The following is a 22,571-nucleotide window of genomic DNA, read 5'->3' as shown; positions in this document are numbered from 1 at the left end:
TTTATTAGTTAATTTTACTGAATATTATCCCTGGATATTCAGTGGTAATTTAACAGGGAAACTTGATGGAATGCTGTTCACCAAGTTTAATTGTTAAACAGCAATACGTGCAATAAAGAATCAATTAGAGTGTTAAAAAAAAAAACAAAGCGTAGAAATATTAAAGTTATTGTATAAAATGCGTTTTTTTTTCATAGTCCCTGATAGTGTTTTACATCCATTTTTTTAAATGCTTTGCGATATAACGGTTTATTGTTCTTTTTTTTTAAACAAAATATATTCAAAAAAATCTTAATAAAATCAAAAGCACAAATTCAATGTTTTTGGTCACGATTTATAATTCCGATACAAAAAGATTGAATGAACGAAAAGAATCTTAGGCAAACTCTTTTATGTGAAACGTCTTACGTGTTAAAGTCATATGAAACGAGTGACTGGTGAAAAAATAATTTTTATCAAAGTCTTGAACCAATGCATGCATATTTCATAGACGTAGTCTTCTGTGCACGATTTTATAATTTCTTTACGAACACTTATCGTAAAATCGTCAATATTTTTTCTCTTTGTTATAATGTGAAAATATGGCAGTTAATTAATTGTCGTGTTTTGAAGTCGTATTTTACTGATTGTCACCTTATAGCAAACAATCAGCAAAGAAGCATGGGTATTGGGAACGTGTATAACATGATTAATCAGATCCAGGCGTATTGCGATCACCGGATTTTTACGAGAGGGGTCACGCTTAATTCACTTTGCATACGGAAAATATGTCGGCGAATTGCTTGCAGAAGGCAAGCAATCATAAAAATGTAAACCACCTCTTAATGTGGACAAATTTCAGAATTTTCTTCAGAAAAACAGTGTATGTACATAGCTTTAATAATGAAAACTATTCATTTCTGCATCATATTTTTTTTTTAAATTTGAAGATTCATATGACTTTAACGATACAGGATGCTCAACATGTTCAAGAAAAATAAATGTAACTTAAACCGTTAATTACAAAATTAGCGATAAACCAATTTAAGTATTTCATTTTCAAATGTCCGATTGTCTGCAAGACAACTACATTTAGACTTCTCTGATTTTGCTGAAGTCTTTATTACGTAGATGTTGGCAACTTAAGCGTAAACACCGGAATCGATTGTTAAGATTTTTCTGTTTTTTTTTTGTGTCGGTAAGAAAACACACATGTAACATAATTTCTATGAATGCATTCCTTGTATTTGTAAATATTCCTTTTTTTTGTACTTATGGATGCTATTTAAAATTTAGATGTCCTCAAGTAGGGAAAACATTGCTTTGGAAACCAACAGGCAGCAAAGAAAATTGACTTAACGAATTTTATTTTGACGTCAGTGGTAGCCATATCTAGCAGTTTACAAGACAATTTCTACAAAATGACTGATTTCCCTGGTTTCATTGTTAAAAAAACCTCATGTTTTCCATATTTATTTTGAATGTAATTAAGAATTAAGATGTCCAACAGGCATCTAAGAAAACTTTCTTCACGGGTTTCATTTTAACGTTAATGATAGCAATGCCACAGGCAGTGGATAATAACCAGCTGTTAATATTTCAAACACGTATTTCGTTGGTTCGTGAAATGAATCTGAAATATCTTTCTAATCTATGATGTGAAGTTTACGAAACAATTCCTACAAAATGACTGATATCTGCGGTTTTATTGTTAAACCATTTAAAATTGATATTAAGTCTCTGGATTAATCAACTGATAAGTAAAAACCTTGGAAGATTAAAAAACTATCGCAATTCAATTTTGTTGTTACGTCAGTTGTTTTATAATACCGTGTCGCTTTGAATTTTAAATGTTTATTCGTAATAAATCTAGGCGAACATGACTTTATAATCAAGACCATCTCTCATTCCGAGATATTTTTTGTCATATTTGGCAATCATATTCCTTTATTAAAGCATGGATATAGAATATTCTGGGTCTACATAAATTAGACAACAGCAATTTTCATAATGATACATTTGTTCTGAATTAAAATCTTATATTTCTGTAACTTTACCGGAAATTAATAAGATGCAAAAATTGGAAAATAATTTAAGAGTCGTGATTTTATATCTGACGTTGGAATATGAGTTAGAGGAGAAACACATTGAAAACCAATCATTGAACAACACAAGACCAAAAATAATCGATTCCAAAATACTTCTATATGTAAGAAAAGCTATTGCGTATTAAGATTCGTTTGCATTACATTTCCTCATAAAATTCTTAATCAATTGTTTGAAATTCTTTGATATATGTCGGTTTATCATTTTTTCGTACTAAACATACTTTCAAAAGGATCTCTATAAATACATAGGACGAATTTGATGCCTTGTCACTATTTGTTTTGTCCGAATTTACAATAGCGAGACAAAAGGATTGCACAAAAAAAATATAATCTTATGTAGATTCTTTCATGTGAGGTGTCTAAAATTGTTTATGATACACGATATTGAACATGTTCAAGACAAACTTAACGTACCTTAAACTTGAAGATACAACATTAGCGATAGATCAATCTATATGTTTGTCTCATTTTTAAATTGATATAACACAGTGTCTGCAAGACAATTTAATTTAGATTGCTTTAATTTTGACCAAATAAAGTAGATTTAGCAACTAAAGTTGATAGTACAAATTTCAAAAATGATCAAAACCAATACCACATAAAACGCTATAAAGGCCTCGACATGATAAAATGAAAAAGTATTGAAATTAAAGATAAAATTTTCTGATAAGTGTTCGAAGCAATATGCAAAAGCATATTATTTCATATTGAAACCAGAGGATTAGAAGTGCCTTAATTTACAAGTAGATAATTTTTATCCAAACGCAAATGCCTGTAAACACCGACCGTATTATTTCGATCATGCAACATAGACGCCTTGTCTAATTAAAAACAAAAACAACAAATAAACATCAACTAAAGACTGAGCAAAACAAAACTCACTAAAATTTGATGTGTGATCAAAGGTGCTCTTAAAGTGTAAACAGATCCTGTTATACATGTTGCACCCGTCCTGTACCTTATACATGTTAGAACCTATATGTTGTTCTGAGATAGTTCTTTCCTGCAGCTTCAGACCTGAATGCATGTTATGCTCGAAACATGTGTTTATTAAAAACAATATATGTGACAAAGATTTATCATTATCCCCATGCTATTGCATTATGTTGACTACTTAGTCATTGTATCATGTATGCTTTAAATTTGCTCTCTCCAAACCGTAAACCAAAGGATATTAAGATTCTTATATGTTTTGTTCAGTAACAAAACACATATTTAACCTATTTTCCTTGTTTGGGATTCCTTGTATAATGAATATTCTATATTTTGCATATTTATGGCTGTTATCTATAATTTAGATGTCATCAAGTAGATGAACAATTGCCTCATCAAATGACAGGCATCCATGACATCATTCTTAACAAATTTAGTTATAACGTTAATAGTAGCCATGTCCATGCTGGCTAGTAATGCAAAAACCCAATCTATTAATATTTTAAACACTACCTGTACTTTTTTGTTAAATGCATCTGACCTTACTTTCTAGTCTATGATTTGCTGTTTACAAAACTATCGATATCATTGGTTTTATTGTTAAAACAATTTAAGTTACTATTAAGTCTCTAGATTAATCAACTGATAACAATAAAGACTTTGAAGATAAAATGATTGAATTTCAATTACGATGTTATGTCAGTAGTTTTATTGTACTGTGTTCAGACACGAAAGGTTTTTATGTGAAAAGGACTCAAAAATGAAGGACATCTCTCATTTCGGGACCTTTATTTGTAATGTATGGCAATTTCATTCCTTCATTGAAACATTGGTCGATATTGTTTTGAAAGCATCCACAAGACACAACTAAGGTCAAGTATACGATATTTCACATGTGCATCTGATTCTGCAGTCCATCAAGCTTTCAATTGCATCGCTATTCATGTTAATGTTAAAGGATATTTAAAGTCTAAACAATTTACTAATGATAAAAGCAGAAGCATATAGTACTAACTAGGATTGCTAACAGGCAAATTTGGATTCAAATTTCACGATACGTGAAAAAGATAGCAAATTATATTGAACAGCTCAAAAAACAACACTTGCCTCCAACACCAAACTCTTTGTAAAGTGCTTTTCAAAAATGGGAAAAATCACAAAAAGAACAAAAACTGTCCAGATTCATACTCATTTGGTTATCTATCCGCATCAGTTTCAAGACACAAATGGTTGATATTTGACTTATCTTAGATAACGAGAGATATATGAGATGAAGGAACTGACTGAAACGATATATTGCCGTCAACTTCTTTTGTGTATCGGTCAAATATAATAGCTTTTAAGTCAGTTGTTGACGTTAGTTGCACTTTATCATATGTGTTATTTGTTACAAAATTGGTTTTCTTTTATGAATTTTTTCACATTTTTCATGTCCGTTTTCTCATTTGTTAATGCTACACAGTGACCTTTACTGTACACCAACTTATTTTCGCGGATACTTTACCCCCTTACCCTTTCTAGACAACTTCGCGGCTAATTAATTCGGCGATTTTCTAATTTACTTGAAGGAACGATCCATGTTTTACATATTCGCGACGATTTATGGTCGCGTTATTTTTCTATTCGCGAAAGTCGCGAAAATAAGTCGCTCGCGAAAATAAATTTGTTTAAGGTATATAATTACACGAACGACATTTGTACTCTAGTGGTAGAGGATTGATCACATTGTTGATCATACCCTATCTCTTTATTCAATTGTTATTATACAAATTGACATCATAACCGTATAAAGAGTACAAGTGTAACAATTTAGGGACCCGATGTTCTGTGGTTGTCAGTTTTTGATGTGGTTTATAAGTGTTTCTGATTTCCACTTTATATATAAATTAGACCGTTGGTTTTGCTGTTTGTACACTAATTATGTTTGGTCCCTTTATAGCTTGTTGTTCGATTTGAGCCAAGGCTTCGTGTTGAAAGCAATACTTTGACCCATAATAGTTTTCTTTTACAAATAGTGACTTGGATCGAGAGTTGCCTCATTGGCTCTCATACCACATCTTCTTAAATATATTAAGTAAGTATTTACATTATGATACACAGTAAGAGACTTCTGTGAAATATTTGACTTACAATTTGCCTTTTTGCATTTATCAAAAAAAAAATAATATGCCACAGTGTAAATAATAATGAAAAAAAAGAGCTGACATGTTTACATGCAATAGCTTCATTTAACATTCTATAAAGGTCAAATAAGAATGAAGGGAGATAAATATAAATGAGCCAAATCAAAATCATTATAAATATTAAAATATAAATCATTAAGGAAAGAAAGCATATAGTTAAGAATGCTAGACGCACGTTTTGTCTACAGAAGACTAGATGCATTAGTGATACTTGAAAGGTCATCACAAGGACTTCAATACCGAGTATCAATATCAATTTGATTTGTGACAGATACTATGTTCATAAAAAGGATGTAACTCTTTGTTTAATTTAGGAGGAATTAACGAATAATAACAAATGAATAATCCTTATTGCATTCATTAATTTACTCGATGAAGACCTAATGTAGGTATAAGATCTGTAATGTTTGTGTTTTTGTACTAATCTCTGGTAGATGTGTACCAGAAATCTGTTATTTCTTTTTTTAATCACTTATCCACATACAAATACAGAAAACTATAGATTATATATTTTATATTTATTGTTTTTTCTAGGTGGAGAAAACGATGTGGGCTTTATATGACGGTGATTGATTTTACATTGACATACTGTCCTTGTTCATGTCTGTGTATTCATAAGGATAAACTCGTTAACTATGAAAACATTACAATGTCCTGAACATAAACTTGAAGTTTTTTTCAAAGTCAATGTTCGAAAATAATGTAAGCGACGTGGTTTTATGTCTATGTGGGAAGATGAAAAGAAATTCCTTCTATTAACAAGAAATAGAAAAATGAAATCGGATTACAAATCAAATTATAAAAATTGTGTCAGTCTTTCCCTGCTCTTTATTCTTTGACCTGATTTATCTAAATAATGTGACGTAGTGCCGCTGTATAATTAGATTGAAGCAATTTTTAAAAGGTGTCTAAAAGAAGCAAAAAAACAAAATCTTTTAGAACAGTTCGATTCATCCATATATCTAATTATTATTTAAATATCGCTATTTGTTAGTAATTCAAGCATGTTCCGAGATCATCGATAACCAAACGTTGGTTAAAGAGTAAAATAAAATAAAAACAAAACAAAACAAAACACAGAGAGAAATTCAAAACGGAAAAGCAGTAATCCAATGACAAAATCAAATGCTCAAACACACCAAACGAATGTACAACAACTGTCATACCACTGACTTGGTACAGTTATTTTCTTATGAAGAAAAGGACGAGAGAAACCTGGTTTACCTGTTTACAAAACCATGAATTTTCGAAATACTAAGGATTTTCTCATCCCAGGCATAGATTACCTTAGCCGTATTTGGCATAACCTTTTGGAATTTTGGGTCCTCAATGCTCTTCAACTTTGTACTTGTTTGGCTTCAGAACTATTTTGATCTGAGCGTCACAGATGAGTCTTAAGTAGACGAAACGTGCGTCTTGCGTATTATTATAAGCCTGGTACCTTTGATTACAGCCATATATATAGCTATATCAATATCAATAGTAGCTTATGTCAACATAAAAGTTCTGATTTCTGAATATCCTTTCGTCGAACTATAAAGGGAACGCATTAACGCATTAACTTATCTTTAATGTATACTGGTAAAAGTTCTATCGACCTCACCACAGAGTTCACACGTACTGTTTTATGACTCTACTTTATCAAAATTATTTCCTTGTTACGCCACCCAATTTGTTCAATCCTAAACATGGTAGCCAGTGAAGAGATGACGGGCTGTCAATTTAGCTCTTGAAAATGTCGAAAACCGATTAGTTTTTCCACATAGCATCATTACGATCCTCGAATGACACTTGCATTCCAAAGACAAATGTATCTGCTATCTATCATTTATTGTTTTAATGTACTTTTACGCTTTCAATTTAAAAACTATTGTTTTATCAGTTAAGAGAAAATATCAAAGCATTAAAAAAATCTAATTAAACGTTACGCAGAAGGACAAAATAGTTAAAGACTATTGACGACCTTAGATAACATAGGTACACATAACATGATTTATTGCTGAAGTACTGTACAGAAGAAGTCTACAAGTAAAGTCTGTCATCTACAACTTTAATAGAAATTTACTCTGTAGGATATTTTTTTCATTATTGTGAATTCATAATGTTAAGTTAATTACATCAAAGAGGGACGAACGATACCAAAGGGACAGTCAAACTCATAAATCTGAAACAAACTGACAACGCCATGGCTAAAAATGAAAAAGACAAACAAACAACAGCACACATGACAAAACATTGAAAACTAAAGAATAAACAACACGAACCCCACCAACTTGTATCTTAAAAATATAAAAATATTTTGATATGAGCGAGATGATTTTTGAATCGGAATATGAGCTTATGCGTTATATATATCTACTTACGAGATGTATTTGTGCCTACTACAATCGACTGTTTTCTAAAAAATTGCCAATACTTTAAGTTTATAAATACCGCAATGCTGCTTATTATTATGATTATTATTAAAGTCAACCCTTGTATTTAAAACCGAGGCGCCAGATACAATTAAATTCTGTATAATGCATCTACATGATACTTTTAGAGCCCATACAAGTAATCAAATATGATTATATGGTCGTGTTTACCTTCTCTCTCAATGAGTTTCATTAAACTTTTTTTTAAATATCAACTGAGCTTCAAAATGTATTAATCTACAATGAAATTTAACCTCAGTTATGTATTTTTCGGTGGCGTTTCCAAAAAGAAATGTTTTTTGTTTGTTTGACATAATCAAAAGTAAAATCACAAAAATACTGGACTTAGACATGTTAGAGGAAAATCAATTCGGAAAGTCCATAATCACATGGCAAAACCAAATAACAAAACGTATCAAAAACGAATGGACAAGAACTGTCATATTCTTGACTTGGTGCAGGCATTTTCAAATGTAGAAAATGGCGGATTAAACCAGTTTTTAAGCGCTTACCCTCTCACTTTAATGACAGTCTCATCAAATTCCGTTATATTCAATTTAATGTTTATTTAGGCTGTTAATTAAGTTTTTGTTTTGATCATAGCTATTATAAAAAACAAAATAGTTTGAAGTTAAAAGTTTACATGAAGCATTTTAATCATCAGATTTTAATGTTTTTTTCTTATACATTTTTCTCATTGTAATATTTTGTAGACTGTTGTTTTCATATGGATTAAGGTTATAACACAATATTGACTGCTGTACCACAATTTTTGACATTTAATTTAGAATGTTTGTTTGTTTTTTCCCCTAATGTTGTCAATATAATGGGATTGTATACGACTGCCATACAAGTGAGCGTTTTGGCTAGATATAAAACCAGTTTTAATCCATGATTTGCTACATAAAACATGATGATACTAAATCAGGGACGTGGCAGTTATTATCCATTCTTGTTATGTGTTGGGGCGATTGATTTTGTTATTTGAGGAGGACTTTCAATTTTGAATATTCCTCAGAGTTTGTTATTTTTGTTAGTTACATTATGAACTTCATTAACTTTGAGTAGCATTAATACATTTATGTAGTTATCAAATGTTACATTCGAGTTCAGACTAGTTGTTTTGAAGTCCACTGTCAAATAATTGACCATATGAGACATCTTGGGAAATATATAAAGCAGACGCCAATTGTAGAAATCCTATTCCGACTGAAATTTTATTCTGACTTGTTTTGTTTCTTTGTCCTTTGATTTAATAGGGACAACATAATGCACCTGAGTATAATTATATTAACTATATTTATTATCATTCTAAAGTAATGGAGAAATGTATCCACAGAGAATTTATGATTTGTTTATCCGACATCCAGACATGACACAGAAGGACACAAATAGTGCCGTCTTCGCCATCACTATACAGTTTCATGTTTTGATATGAAAGCTTAGATTGTCCTTTTCCTTTTAGGGAGCTACCATTTGATTTTTAGGGGAGGGGGGGGGGGGGCTAGGATGAAATTTGAAAAAAAATAGGCAGGACAGGAGTTTTGATTAAAAAAAAAAGGCAGGATGAGCAACTTGGTAAAAAGAAAAGGCAGGATGACAATTTGTGTAAAAAAAGTCAGGATAAACTAGTAAAAAAAGGCAGGACCGAATAGAGTAAAAAATAAAAAGGCAGGACAGGGATTACAACTAAAAAAAAAAGCAGGACCAAACTTTTCATCCTAGCCCCCCCCCTCCCCCCCCCATAAAAATCAAATGGTAGCTCCCTTATCCTACCATATTTTTTTATATGAACGTGATAAACCAAAAATATTTAAATAAAACAGTGTAACATTTTCTTTGATCACACAAATTGAAATAATCGAGAAATTCCCATTCAAATGGAATGAAAACTGACCAATATTAAAAAATATCGCTTAAATGTAATAGTTATACAGTACAAACAAACGCAATAACACTCAGCATAGCAAAACGCATCAATAGATAATATGATAATACTTTTTACCATGTTAAATGTAAATTAATACTGAAAATCTTCAGTTCACAGCAGCACAGCTCACCACAAACATTACAAACAGTGACATATTCAATCAATGTTTGTACAGTGAAACCTGTATTATCTGACACACTGGGGCCAGAAAAAATTTCGTAAAGTGAGGGTGTCAGAGTACTCAGTTTTTATCTGTAAGAATAAGCATGTGACAATATCAATTTCAGCATGTTCAGTGAAAGTCACGTTAAGTTCGAAATTTTGAGTAGTAGGACGAATCATACACTTTTGTTTAAATCGTATAGATCCACAAAGAATTGATTGTATCCATAAACTATACGGAGTCTCAATTCTAAAATGTTTTCCTCATTTTGGAGAGTTTATGCGCAAGAAGCAAAGAAAATTGTTAATTAGAAAGTTGAAGATTAAAGAGAGAATTAAATGATACCCTACCAAGAAGTCTAAATGTTGTCTTATAAACTTATACCTCAATAAAATTATACAATTTGTGAAACTTGAAGTTTAAAAATGATTGTTTGAAAAATCTGTAATATGAAGATCGTTCAGATATGCAACATGATAATGGTTAATTCACCAGCAAAAACTTTGGGAAAATATTTTGACTGACCTATACGATTGATTGTGTAAAACCCGGTTTAATTTATGTGATATTCAAATTGCTAGGGATCTTTTATCGTTATCGTTAAAACCAATTAAATACATTGAAACATATTTATTTACCTACCCTGTGCATCAGTTTGATAAAGTCGCTGAACTTTGCGTTCAGGAAGAACATTTTCATATTTGATTGAAGAGAAAATCAGTTGTGTTAAAATCTGAAAGGTTTCTTAAAAAATTTGATGATACATGTATACATTGTAAAGTCTGTATTGCAATATTTTTTATTATCTTCAGCTAAATGGATATGAAAATAAGAAGAAATGGTTAGATTTTAAATTTGACAACTTCCCACTGTAAATCAAATGACATAAAAGTTAAAAATCATACCGTTTGTTACTGTCCAGTCTTTAAAAATGAGTGAAATCCATACTGCAAAATCAGCTATATATAGCCGCGAATTTTCCAACATGTCAAATCATAATGAGGTAAAATAATTCATTTGAAATTTGGTAGTCGTTATAAATGAACAATATTGAAAGCATAAATAAAAAAAAAAAAAAATGAAATAAGATATTTTTGATCATTTTAATCATTGATGTTCATTTAGGCTCTTAATTACGTTTTTGTTTTGACCATAACTATAATAATTAATAATAATAAAAAAAATATATGTAGGTAAAAGGTCATAAGAAGCACTTTTTATACCGTCAGGTTTGAACGTTTTTATATATATGACAGTTGTTATTCATTCCCTTAGTGTGTTTAGGCGTTTGATTTTGTCATTTGATTAGGGACTTTCCCTTTTCTGAGTTAATGTCCTGTACAATGTCTGGAAAATGGGAAATGTTATCTTATAGTTCGTTTCTGTGTGTGTTGCCTTGGAAATTGTTCCACTTAAGTGTTTTTTTTTTGTTTCGGTGTTTTCCTCTGATATTTAGTGTGTTTCTCTCAGTTTTTGTTTGTTACCAGATTTGTTTTTCTTTTCTCAATTGATTCATGACTTTCGAACAGCGGTATACTACTGTTGCCTTTAATTGGTTTTAAAATTTTGGACGTTAATAAATAAAATGAAACTTAATGAGAGAGCTATTCATGCTCATAATATATAAGGTCAAGAACGCGTTTATATACATAAGACAAACGAGCAACACTAAAATCAAATCATTTATGAAGTTGAATATAACTGAAAAATTAAAATCTGTCCCAAATCTCACTCCATTTAGTCATTGCAGTTGATTGTAACTGATATCTTTTGCTTCATATACTTCGAGTATCATTAGCGTTCGAGTATAGATTAGTTGATCTCACATACTTAACCTTTGAAGGCATCTGAGGAAATATGTAAAGCAGACGCCGATTATAGAAACCCTATTCCGACCGATTGTTTTGTTTCTTTGTCCTTTGATTTAATAGGGACAACATAATTCACTTGCGTATAATTATATTAACTCTATTTATTGTCACTGTAAAGTAACGGAGAAATATATCCCCAGAGAGATTTTTATTTGTTTATCCGACATCCAGACATTGAAAGGACACAAATATTGTCGTCTTTGCCATCTCAGTATGAAATTTTAATAAGAAATCTTAGATGATTCTTTTTCCTTTTTTACCAATCTGAACCACAAACATTTAAATAAACATTGTAACATTTTCCGAGATCACACAAATCAAAATAACCAAGACATTTCAATGGAATAAAACCGACCAATTTAAAAAAAAATATCGCCTAAATGTGTGACAGTATCATACAGTACAAACAAACAAAAACACTCAGCATAGAAAAATGCATCAGTAAATAATATGATAATAAGTTTCAACACGAAAACCGAAAATTAGAAACGGACATCTTACTTTTACAGGAGCAGTGCTCACCACAAACATGACAAACAGGGACATATCTTAATGACGTTTGTATAATCTTGAAGTTCATACAATCATATGAAAACAAAATCATAAAATTAACAATGATATTCACCTTACTATTTAAAATACTTATCATTATTATGACAGTTTTGATGGCTATTCTAAAATGAATGCTGAAATAATGTCATAATTTTTTGGACTAACGCAATACTTTATCCTACAATTCGGCTGTATCTGTTTACAATACAGATATTGCTTCACAGCTACGCCTACTGTCGGACTACGTTTGTGTATTGCTGTTGAGTGTTGTATGAACCTGTTAGACCTCAGAATGTGTATTGCAGTTGCATTCAAATTACGTATTGCTTAATCTTACGTGAACTATAGATGAATTTACGTTTTAGTTGTATTCAAGCATTTCTGAAGAACAATATGAATGGAAAACATTTTCAGACAATCATGAACAGCAGGATAAACTAAAACGTGTACATGAAATAACTATACAACATTGTAAATTTCATCTGTTCAGTAAAATTCACGTTAATTTCAAATTTTTGAAGCGTAGGACGAATCATATACTTTTGTTTAATCTGGTTTAACTTATTTGACATTTAAATTATTAGGACTATATTATCGTCAAAAACAAAATCAATTTCATTTACTAAGTCCATTGAAGCGTATTGATTTACATTCTTGGTTCGTCAGTTTGATAAAGTCGATGAACTTTGCGTTAACGAAGAACATTTACAGGTTTGATTGATGAGAATATCTGTTTTGTTAAAATCTGAAAGGTTTCTAAAGAAATTAGATGCTACATATACAGTCTTTATTGCAGTATTTTTGAATTGCTTCAGGTTATTGAATATTAAGATACAAAAGAAATGGTTGGATTTCAAATGTGACAACATCCCACTGGAAATCAAATGACATTGAAGTTAATAACTATACCGTATGCTACTGTCCAGTCTTCAACAATGAGTTAAAATCTTAATGCAAAATCAGCTTCAAAAGACCCCGAATTGAATAATGTACTCCAACATGTCAAATTATAATGAGGTGAAACAAATCCATGGAAGTATATTTATCATGTTAATGAACAATATCAAAATGATTACAAGTAGATATAGGAGGAAAAATACAAACACATCAAACGAACGGAAACCAATAAATTTTCAGGAACAAATACATAAGTTGTATTTATATTTCCTTTGGGTAATTGCTTTATTTTGTTTTTGATAGAAATTCCATTTTCAGAAATCCAAATCAAAACAAACGTTCAAGTAAATACAAATTTTGTTTAAATACGTTTACATTAATATAATAATTTAATTAGGAAATATTGTTTTGTTGCACAAAGAATCGATCGCAACAGTATTAACTTATCTGGATATTTGATATTCAAAACAATTATCAAATGAAAGATATTGGCACCTTTGAAGTAACAAAATCATAAAAGTTACAGCTACGGGGTATGAAATATCAACAACATCACATGAAAACTAAACAAATAGTCTGACAATAAACACCAACATATTTCACTCCGAAACTAATTGTTATTTCATTTCAAAGCTTTGTGAACGGCTCTAATATGATGAATTAAAACAAAAAGATTTATGAAATCATGGAAAATTCAAATAGAAAAGTCGTTTAGCAAATAGTAACATCAAAAGCTCAAACATCAAAGGAATGGAAAAAATATGACACTTTCAATAACTTTTTAATTTTGTACGTCAGAAGCACGTTTCATGATCTTGATTCATGGGGGATATTTCAGACTTTAAAACAAAAAAGTCATTGTTAAGATTGGGCGATACCTTTCAATGTTTTACCTTTCATAAATAATTTTATTTTGCAAATAAAGCCGTATGAAACTAATACAAATGGGATGATAGCATGACGATTGTTGAAACATAGAAGTCAGCTAGTTGTATCTACAAAGTAGATAACAGCCGATCTGTTAACATCAGGAGCTTCCACAACTATGGCTGTAAGGTTATACGACCTGCCGATGGATTTTTAGTTTTGAAAGAAATTTCTTTTATATCTTCAATCGCAATCATAATCGTCACAACGAATATAAATATAAAATCTGAAAATCATAATCATTTAAAGTTTTTTTCATTTAATTGATGATAATTATAACATCAATGTTGGTGATATCATGCATGATATTATGATAACTTCATTTCAATTTACTTTTTTATGATTATTATTATTCATATTTTGTAGGTTGTAAAGATGCTGATAATTGTTGTAAGCCTTTTTGGTTTCTGCTGGTTACCACTTCAAACATACAATTTTGTATCAGCATTTTATCCAAAAATAAACAGGTAATTGAGATTCTTTATAAGTGTAATTTAATTCCAAATGACCGGGATCACAAACCAGCAGAATATGGTGTTAAGAAAAGTAAATGGTAAAGATAATACACAATTAAAACGTTTTCTATCGTATAAAAACACGAGGTGTGTATTAATTTCGACAAGAAAAACCGTAAAATATGCATATCATTTTACCGTAAACATTGTTTTTTTTGGATTTCAATTCTATTTTAGCGACAGCTCAAAAGTTTTCAGATCCGTTCCTGTGTTAATACACCCTACAGCTCATTTGTAGGATTAGATAATACTCACCATCTAATCTATATATAAGCTTTATGATTTTCGATCAGCGGTGTACTACTGATGCGTTTATTTAGAAATCATTATCCAGTCACAATGAAAATATCACTTTAACTACATGACGCAAGACAAAATAATATTTTTTAACTGTTAGAACAACTGTTTATATGGGAATACCTGAAATAAACTGAAATACGCTTGAAAGTGTGAATTGGGTTTAAGGATCATTACTAATTATAACATTTGTCAAAATATATATATTGCAATAAAATTGATACCGTTTTATGGCATGACTTACACTGGCTCGAATATTATGCTTGTAGGCTATTAGTCTCCGATGATGTTATTAATCAGTTTTCGTGTCGTTTTATTAAGCACGAAAATGCTTTAACTGATTCTGTAAAATTTAAAGAAATAACACTCAAGATAACATTTGAATTTTTTTATGTTTAATCATCAACGACCATGATTGTTTTCTGGAATTAATTTGCTATACCTTTGGCTTTCCCGTTTTTACTAGTTCTTTAACAATTTGTATTTTGAGATTCGCTTAATATAACTTTGATAAAATATTGAGCAAAATGTATATCTGGTGCAGTATTTATGAATTTAGTAAAGGAAACACGTCAGGATAAATGGTGATAGTATGATTCAAAGCACTTCCGGAAAATTGAATATTGGTCTTTGAAAACCTTGAATCGTCACAACAATAAGGGAAATCATAACAACACAAACACTATCTTAGACTAAAGGTGTTTTTCTTTTGAACCAAAATTGTGTAAACGTTGCATAACGCAAAAGTAGAAACATATACAGCATGCATGCACATGTTGTTAGTATTACAAAAGTTGAAACAATACATCGTTCAATCAGGCTGAAGTTAGAAACAAATGAAGCGTTTGTACTAACAAACGATGAACGACAAACTGTAGACGAATTTTAACGAGTGCATAGTTTTCAAAGTTTAGGTATACTTTGCAAACGAACGTTAGAAACATTCAGTCAAAACATGTGCGCGCCTAGCCGTTTGCATCGCTTGTCGAAACGCACTCTAAAGCTAAAGTTTGTTCTATTATAAGTGTATCTTCTCTTGTATTTTCAGATTTAAATACATCAATATAATTTGGTTTTGTTCAGACTGGTTGGCTATGAGTAATTCTTGTTACAATCCTTTTATCTATGGACTTTTAAACGTGAGTAGAACATAATTTAAGAAAAAAGAATATAGAGAACTGAAATAAACTTAAAAGGAAAAGTGAAGGAAAGAAATTTAATATTGTTATCATCGTTTAATAGTATGTATCATACTTTTACTGACATAGCCACATCGGCTTTGATTTTGATTAAATATCATTACGCAAAACTAATAAAATATCCCAATTCATGAAAACCATAAATGTATCATCAAATTACGAGTTGTAGGGCAGTAACTAAATCATGTGATTAGTGAGCATGTGTAAAAGTAGTCATTGATTTTTTTATAACAATTCTAAGTAAAAAAAAAACATTACTAAAAAACAAAACGAATAAATAATAGATTACCAAAAAAAACTCTTTTTAACGAGTGGCATCCGTGATTTTTTTTTACACCAAATGTAAAAAAAAATTTAGCAAAATTAAAAGGGCTTATGCTTCTTGCTATTTATTTTCATTAGTGTATATTTGGAAATAAGAAGATGCCGTTTGATTAACACTGAAAGATCTGTGTACCAGAGCCCAAACGACGAGGAACTTTGCTACTATAAATTATTGTACATCCCTAAAAATTAACAACACCCCATCTGTATGACAATCTAAAAATAGCACAGTTTACGATACAATTAATTGAAAACAAATACAATTTTTCTTATTTGTGTACAACAAAAATTTACAGAATTTTATTTTGATTGTTTTCTTAATATTCTAATTTTATTAAAACTGTTTTGTAGGAAAAATTTAAACGGGAATTCAAAAACCTACGTAAAATTTGTACAAAAAAGAAAAGAACAGAAAGCAATTATTTGACTGAGGATTCTGAAAGACTTAACCAGAGAACCAGTATAATGTACCGACTCAGTGATAGTAGTAATGAGAGGAGAATACAGTCGAGAAAACCAAAACGTAGCGTTTGTTTTATAAGATCCGGTAATCAGGCTACGAAATTATAAAATAAATACTAGATATATTTAGCATATTAAGAAAATAAGCTAGTTTTGCGAATGTCTAGGTCTATATTATCAATGTCGAAATGCGCATCTGGTGCAGGAAAATTGATACCGTTATTGATATTAAAAGTGCAACGGCAATAATTACTTTCAAAAATGGTTTGCAAAAAACGGTCAATTTACTGGAAATGATATCAATAACACGAGCAATACATCAAGAGAAAATAAAAAATCGAAAGAAAGAAGAGGAAACTGAAAGGCCGTACCTATACACATAGTTGATTAGCTTATAGGATGGATGGAACTAAAAAAAAAATCTGTCTAATTGTTTTAAACTATCACACGAGAGGGCGTTTGATTAAACTATTTTATTGTGTATTTTGTGTTTATATGAGAACGTTGTGAATTTGTTGACTATAACATTGGCATTATTTGTTCTGTTATCAAATGTTGCTTAATTAAGTTAAATATCTGCTGATCTTTTATCAAATGTTGATTACTTAGGTTAAATGTCTACTGATCTTTTTGAAATACCGTCATATATATGTTTCTCATTTAAATTATGCGCATTTCTATGTTTCAGAAAACTGTTACTTTATTAATTGAAAAGATTGCTTGATCCAGTTTTAAGTAAGCAATGTGTTTGTATCATTCAGTTTTTGTTTACCAAAAGTTATTTGTGTATAGTTTAATTTTATTTAAACCTTAACAGTGTGTGTCTGCGTCAAAACCTGATGTATAAAACGATTAAACTAATCTATTTCTATTTAAAGTATGTGCATCGCAATGTTGGTGAATGCTGTTACTTAAATAAGTGATTGCTTGGTCCAGTTTTAAATAAACCAGGTTTATGCATTAGTTAGTTTTGTGTGCAAGAAATTATTTTTGTGTTGCTTTAGGTTATTTAAATCATCAACGTTGGGTGCCTGCGTCAAAAACGGATGATTGCACCATGTTTAGTTATTTGTTGTTTTGTCTATGGTTGATTGTCTTGTTTTTTTTTAATTGTAAATACAATAAGGAAATGAGAAGAACATTTTTGAAAATTTGATAACAAACTTTTCTAGTAAGGTTTGTCTGATGAAAAAAGGATGATTTCTATACTCCATCTATCAACACTATCACAAGTAAATACATTGGAATCCTGCATCATAACGCCATTAGAACTGAGTACAGGGATACTGGACTACTTACTTTAATTAAATGAGATGTTGTTTATAAATATATGTGTGAATTTTAGTTATAGTGTTAACATATTTGTATTTGCCACAAACTTTATGGCAATAACTATTTGAATTGCATCGAATTTTGTTCTGTGAAAATAAATGTTGGTGGTTATGGGTCTGTTGAACTGTCTATTACTTTGAGGGGTTTCTGTTATCAGTTTGATGTATTATAAAACAAATATAAATATATTTCTTTATAGATATTTAGGGTATTTTAAGCTTGATACTAATTACCATGTCATGCTTTGTGTAGTTTTTGCTTTGTGGCTGTGTTGTATATGCTTGTTCTACTAAAGTTCGAGTTTCATCGGTTTGGTATTGTTTTTCTGTTTTCTATTCCCTTTATAGCTTGGCATTACAAGTTTATATGTGATTTTTATGAGGTTTGTCTATATTCATAAACAATTGTCAAGCCTAGTACTTGTTTATCACAGTTTCTGCCTTGTTAATATTTATTTTCTATTTGAATGATTAACTGTTTGGTACATTTTTAAAATATGACGAATGATGAATTCATTCCATCTTAGGATTACAGATGTACAATGTATTTTACCGGTTTGTTTCCTGAATTTCACAATCAGAAGGTTTCTTTTGTCTTATTAACGACATGTCACTTAATATTTCTGTAATGTTAGAAGTTATTCCGTTGTATGTTAACCCTGAGTTTAAGTTTAATATATAAACTGAGTTATCATTGATTCACACATCTAAAAAAAAATCCTTTTCTTTTTGTCGATGCCGTTTCGTTGAAGCACATTTGGTTATTTTGTTTAGCAACTATTCTGATACTTTAACATTATTGTTAGTTTTTGCTTGTTAATTAATTCATTTATATATTGAGTAAACGTATTAAAAGATAGATAAAAAGATTTCCTTTTTCATATCAATACAAAGCTAAGAGATATATGACAAATATTTATTTTTCCTCTGTCTTAGTGTGCTTTTTGTAATATTAAGTTATAAAATTTCTGTCATAATACTGAGTTGTTTTATCTGATCTTTTCCTACCGAAGAATAATATTTTTTTTAGATCAGCAGTGCATTTTTCGAATATACGTCGATGACCGTGTTCTCATTTGTGATATCTTTAGATCCACATTTGAATGTATATCTTTATAAAACAAATTAACACTCCTTGTTCTAATGAGTTTTGAAATCGTGCTTTTATTCTGTTGACAGTATTTATTGATGAGGTTATTCGTATGTGACCATTTGTAAACCGTGGTATAGATCAGCTAGCTTTTTCGTTCTTTCATTCTTTGCAGCACTTTCTGTACTGGGATAAGATGAACTACAAATTTAATTTTATTATCTAAATCACTTACTTTTCTTAAATGAAAATAATTTTTTTAAATAAGTGCATTCATTTGATTCGACCAACGCAAATGCAGAAAATTATTTAAATTTGAACTGGGTGATAATCAGATATACATTTTGATCATTCTCCAGCATTGATAGACGATTTAGAATGCTAAAACTGCTATACATCCAAAAATATTCTTCTTATGAAATCAACAATTAAAGACTTCTGTTTTTTTCTTTCCCACACATTTTAGAATATTAAGCAAATCTTCTATATCTATGTATAGGTTTTCTAATTTACCTCCTACGTTTTGATCGACATAAAACACTGTTTGCATAAATGATTCCCAAACAATAAACAAGACAGTTAATTTTACGTTGATACCAAATCAAATCTGTATTTATTTCTAATTATATGTACTTCAATTTTAATGAACCATTTAATATTTTAATATATTTATTTCGCTAATATAAAACTTTTTTTTAAAGTTTGTACTACAATTTTATCAAAGTTTTTTTTTCATACTATCAGTAGTCTTTTCAAGGGCAAAGGTCACCTTAGATGGATTTGAATATTTTGTAGGTCCTTTAACGTTTATAGCTTTTCAATGTTTTCAGACGCTATATATAAATGCAGGAATGTGGTACGAAAGTGGGAAAAAGAGGGAGTTCAAAGAGGAGTAATTTGGCATTTTAAAAATCTTCGATACGGAAGTGGAAAAACATGACCAAATGGGATGATATACACCTCCGTATTACAAACTTCCGGTTTCGCAGCGGTAACATAGCCTCTCTTTTGATACGTTTTGCTCGCACTATACTGAAACCAACTACAAGAGTGTGTCCATTACGCTTCAAAAGACCCAAGAAAAAAGATGATGAAAAAATGACACTCATTATATTTTATGGACACCAATACGAATAAATAGATATATACTATTTGCCTGAGTCAACACGACCTCGTCTTAGATTGTGGTTAACCATCTGCATCGTTTGGTCTGCCTAATACCAAATGTACGCTGTTTTCATATATGACTGTTTTGCCAAATGGTAATTCACCGTGCTACATGACTTGTCTCGGTATTGATACTCCCAACATTCAGGTATTAAGTTGCGATGTCTTTCTTAAAAATCTAGTTGAATATTGTATTATGTTCTATAGTTTGTGGTAAAATTCTGTTATTTCGGTACATTTGAAATATGCCTTATTTTTCAGTAATGTACAGTAACACGTGGTTCGTCGACAGTGTTTTTGTTCTATGTTGTTTGTTTTCCAGCATGTTAGTTGTTTACTCTAACAACAAATTGCTTTGTCATACAGGTATTTTGAATTATATTTTCTGTATTTATGTTAACATTAAGATAATAAATCAGGTATGCCATTTATATGATTTTCAGTTTAAGTTACCTTATTTACAGAATTGGTTATGGTTTATACACAGTTTTGATTGATAAGAAGAACCGACATGGTTAGAACATACAAATTATAACAATATTAAAAACACAATTCAATTCTAATATTCTATTCATGATAGAAAATACATTAAATAACACCATTAGAAACTTTCAGCCTACTCTATATTCTTGTACGTATCTTCAATAATTCAAATCTGTCCTATTTAAAAAGTGTACCTGTGATGATACAAACGTTAAACAAATACGTCACTTTTTATTGCATTGATACTTTCGCAATTTATGTTTTGTTCGTGGTGTACTTGTGTTCTTTCATAATTTCATTGGAGCTGTCCGTTATCATTCTGTGTTGTGTATATTGTAATGTCCTAACATATTATTTGATTATTGATTTATCTGTTCTGTGTATTCTTGTGTGTTTGTGCTGTATTCCTGTCATGTAAAGTTGTAATTTTAGCGGCAAGTTTAGCATTGCCAAATAGGCTGAAGGTTTGGCTAACCATAAAACCAGATTCGACCCCCTTATTTTAAAGATGTTCTGTACCAAGCCAGGAATATTCCGTTTCTGTGTACGATGGTGTGTTTTTTATTACTGTATGTGCTGCTCCCTTGTTTATAAAATTGATTTTCATCTTAAACTTCCTAGTGAACAAATATTTTGGAGGCATACATGTTTGTAAGTACTAATTTGATTTTCCAGTGTTCTGTTTTCTATCCATACGCTAATATTTTTTAAAAATGAAATTAGAACGGACGAGTTATTTGCAATCTTTCTGTTATGTTCAAAAGTGGTCATGAACACACGATTCAAATGTCAATTTTATATAATCCTCTTATACAGAGTTTAATTGATAATCGAAGGATACAAAATAAACTTTTGCAAACAGCGTCCCGTTAGAAATATTGCAATTCATATTACAGTGCATATGAAGCGTGTTTGCGTAACAGATACAATGACTTCAGCAGTTTTGAAACCTAAATGGATTATTCAACCGATACGAAGGCCTGTCTCATTTGTGATTATAAAAGTAATTATATGGTTAAATCAACAAAGAGTGAATTAGATAATTCAGGAAAGATATTTTTGGTATTTAATCCTTGCATAGGCTGTGTACAAGTTCTCTATGTTATAGTATACACATTTTTAGTCCTTTGCTTAGTATAAACATGAGTGGCATTGTTGACCCGAGGAATAAATTTGTGATCAATTTCCAAACATAACAGAACATAAGACATGAAATAACAATCTTGCGTAACGCATTGATAAGCATAGTTGGTTAATATCTAAATTATGTATGACACTGACATTAAAACACCTCAGTCTAACCAGCGAGCATGCGCTGTGTGGCCAAAAAGAAACCAAAGAATATTTTATCCAGATAACGAGACAGCCATGGATGTTATTGGTAAAACATATTTCTCAGTATGATTTTGCCCCGGCTGATCCTCGAAATATCTGAGACTTAATTGTTGAATCATGAGATTTTTGGTACAAAGTGGAACAGCTGCATTAATTATATTTATTTGTCTAATAGTAAAAACATGTTTATTTAATGCAACAATCTCTCAGTTAAAAACGGCTTTAAAGCAGATTAACGTTATTATTGTGTTTCCATTCACTGGAACCATTGGATTCAAAATATATTGTGACCTTCAAAAATATGAAAGTTATTCTAATTCTTGAACATGTTGAATATTTAGTGTTGTGTCCTTCATTATATTGAAATATAAAATCAAAAACCCATCAACAACGTTAGAACTGTATTTCAAA

General features: G+C 30.3%; 1 protein-coding gene across 1 annotated transcript in view; it reads left to right on the top strand.

Annotated features, from left to right (window-relative positions):
* Positions 1-18,160, top strand: part of LOC143058533 (neuromedin-K receptor-like) — a 62,233-nt gene extending 44,073 nt beyond the window's left edge. The window contains exons 2-4 of the mRNA XM_076232037.1: positions 14,324-14,424; positions 15,818-15,908; positions 16,644-18,160. Coding sequence (XP_076088152.1) covers positions 14,324-14,424; positions 15,818-15,908; positions 16,644-16,862 — 411 coding nt within the window. The 3' untranslated portion in view covers positions 16,863-18,160. The remainder of the gene's footprint in view (positions 1-14,323; positions 14,425-15,817; positions 15,909-16,643) is intronic.
* The last annotated feature ends 4,411 nt before the right edge of the window (positions 18,161-22,571 follow it).

The sequence above is a fragment of the Mytilus galloprovincialis genome, chromosome 14, assembly GCF_965363235.1.
Source record: "Mytilus galloprovincialis chromosome 14, xbMytGall1.hap1.1, whole genome shotgun sequence".
Classification (NCBI taxonomy): domain Eukaryota; kingdom Metazoa; phylum Mollusca; class Bivalvia; order Mytilida; family Mytilidae; genus Mytilus; species Mytilus galloprovincialis.
Note: the sequence above shows the minus strand (reverse complement) of the source record. Positions and strands in the feature narration are given on the sequence as shown.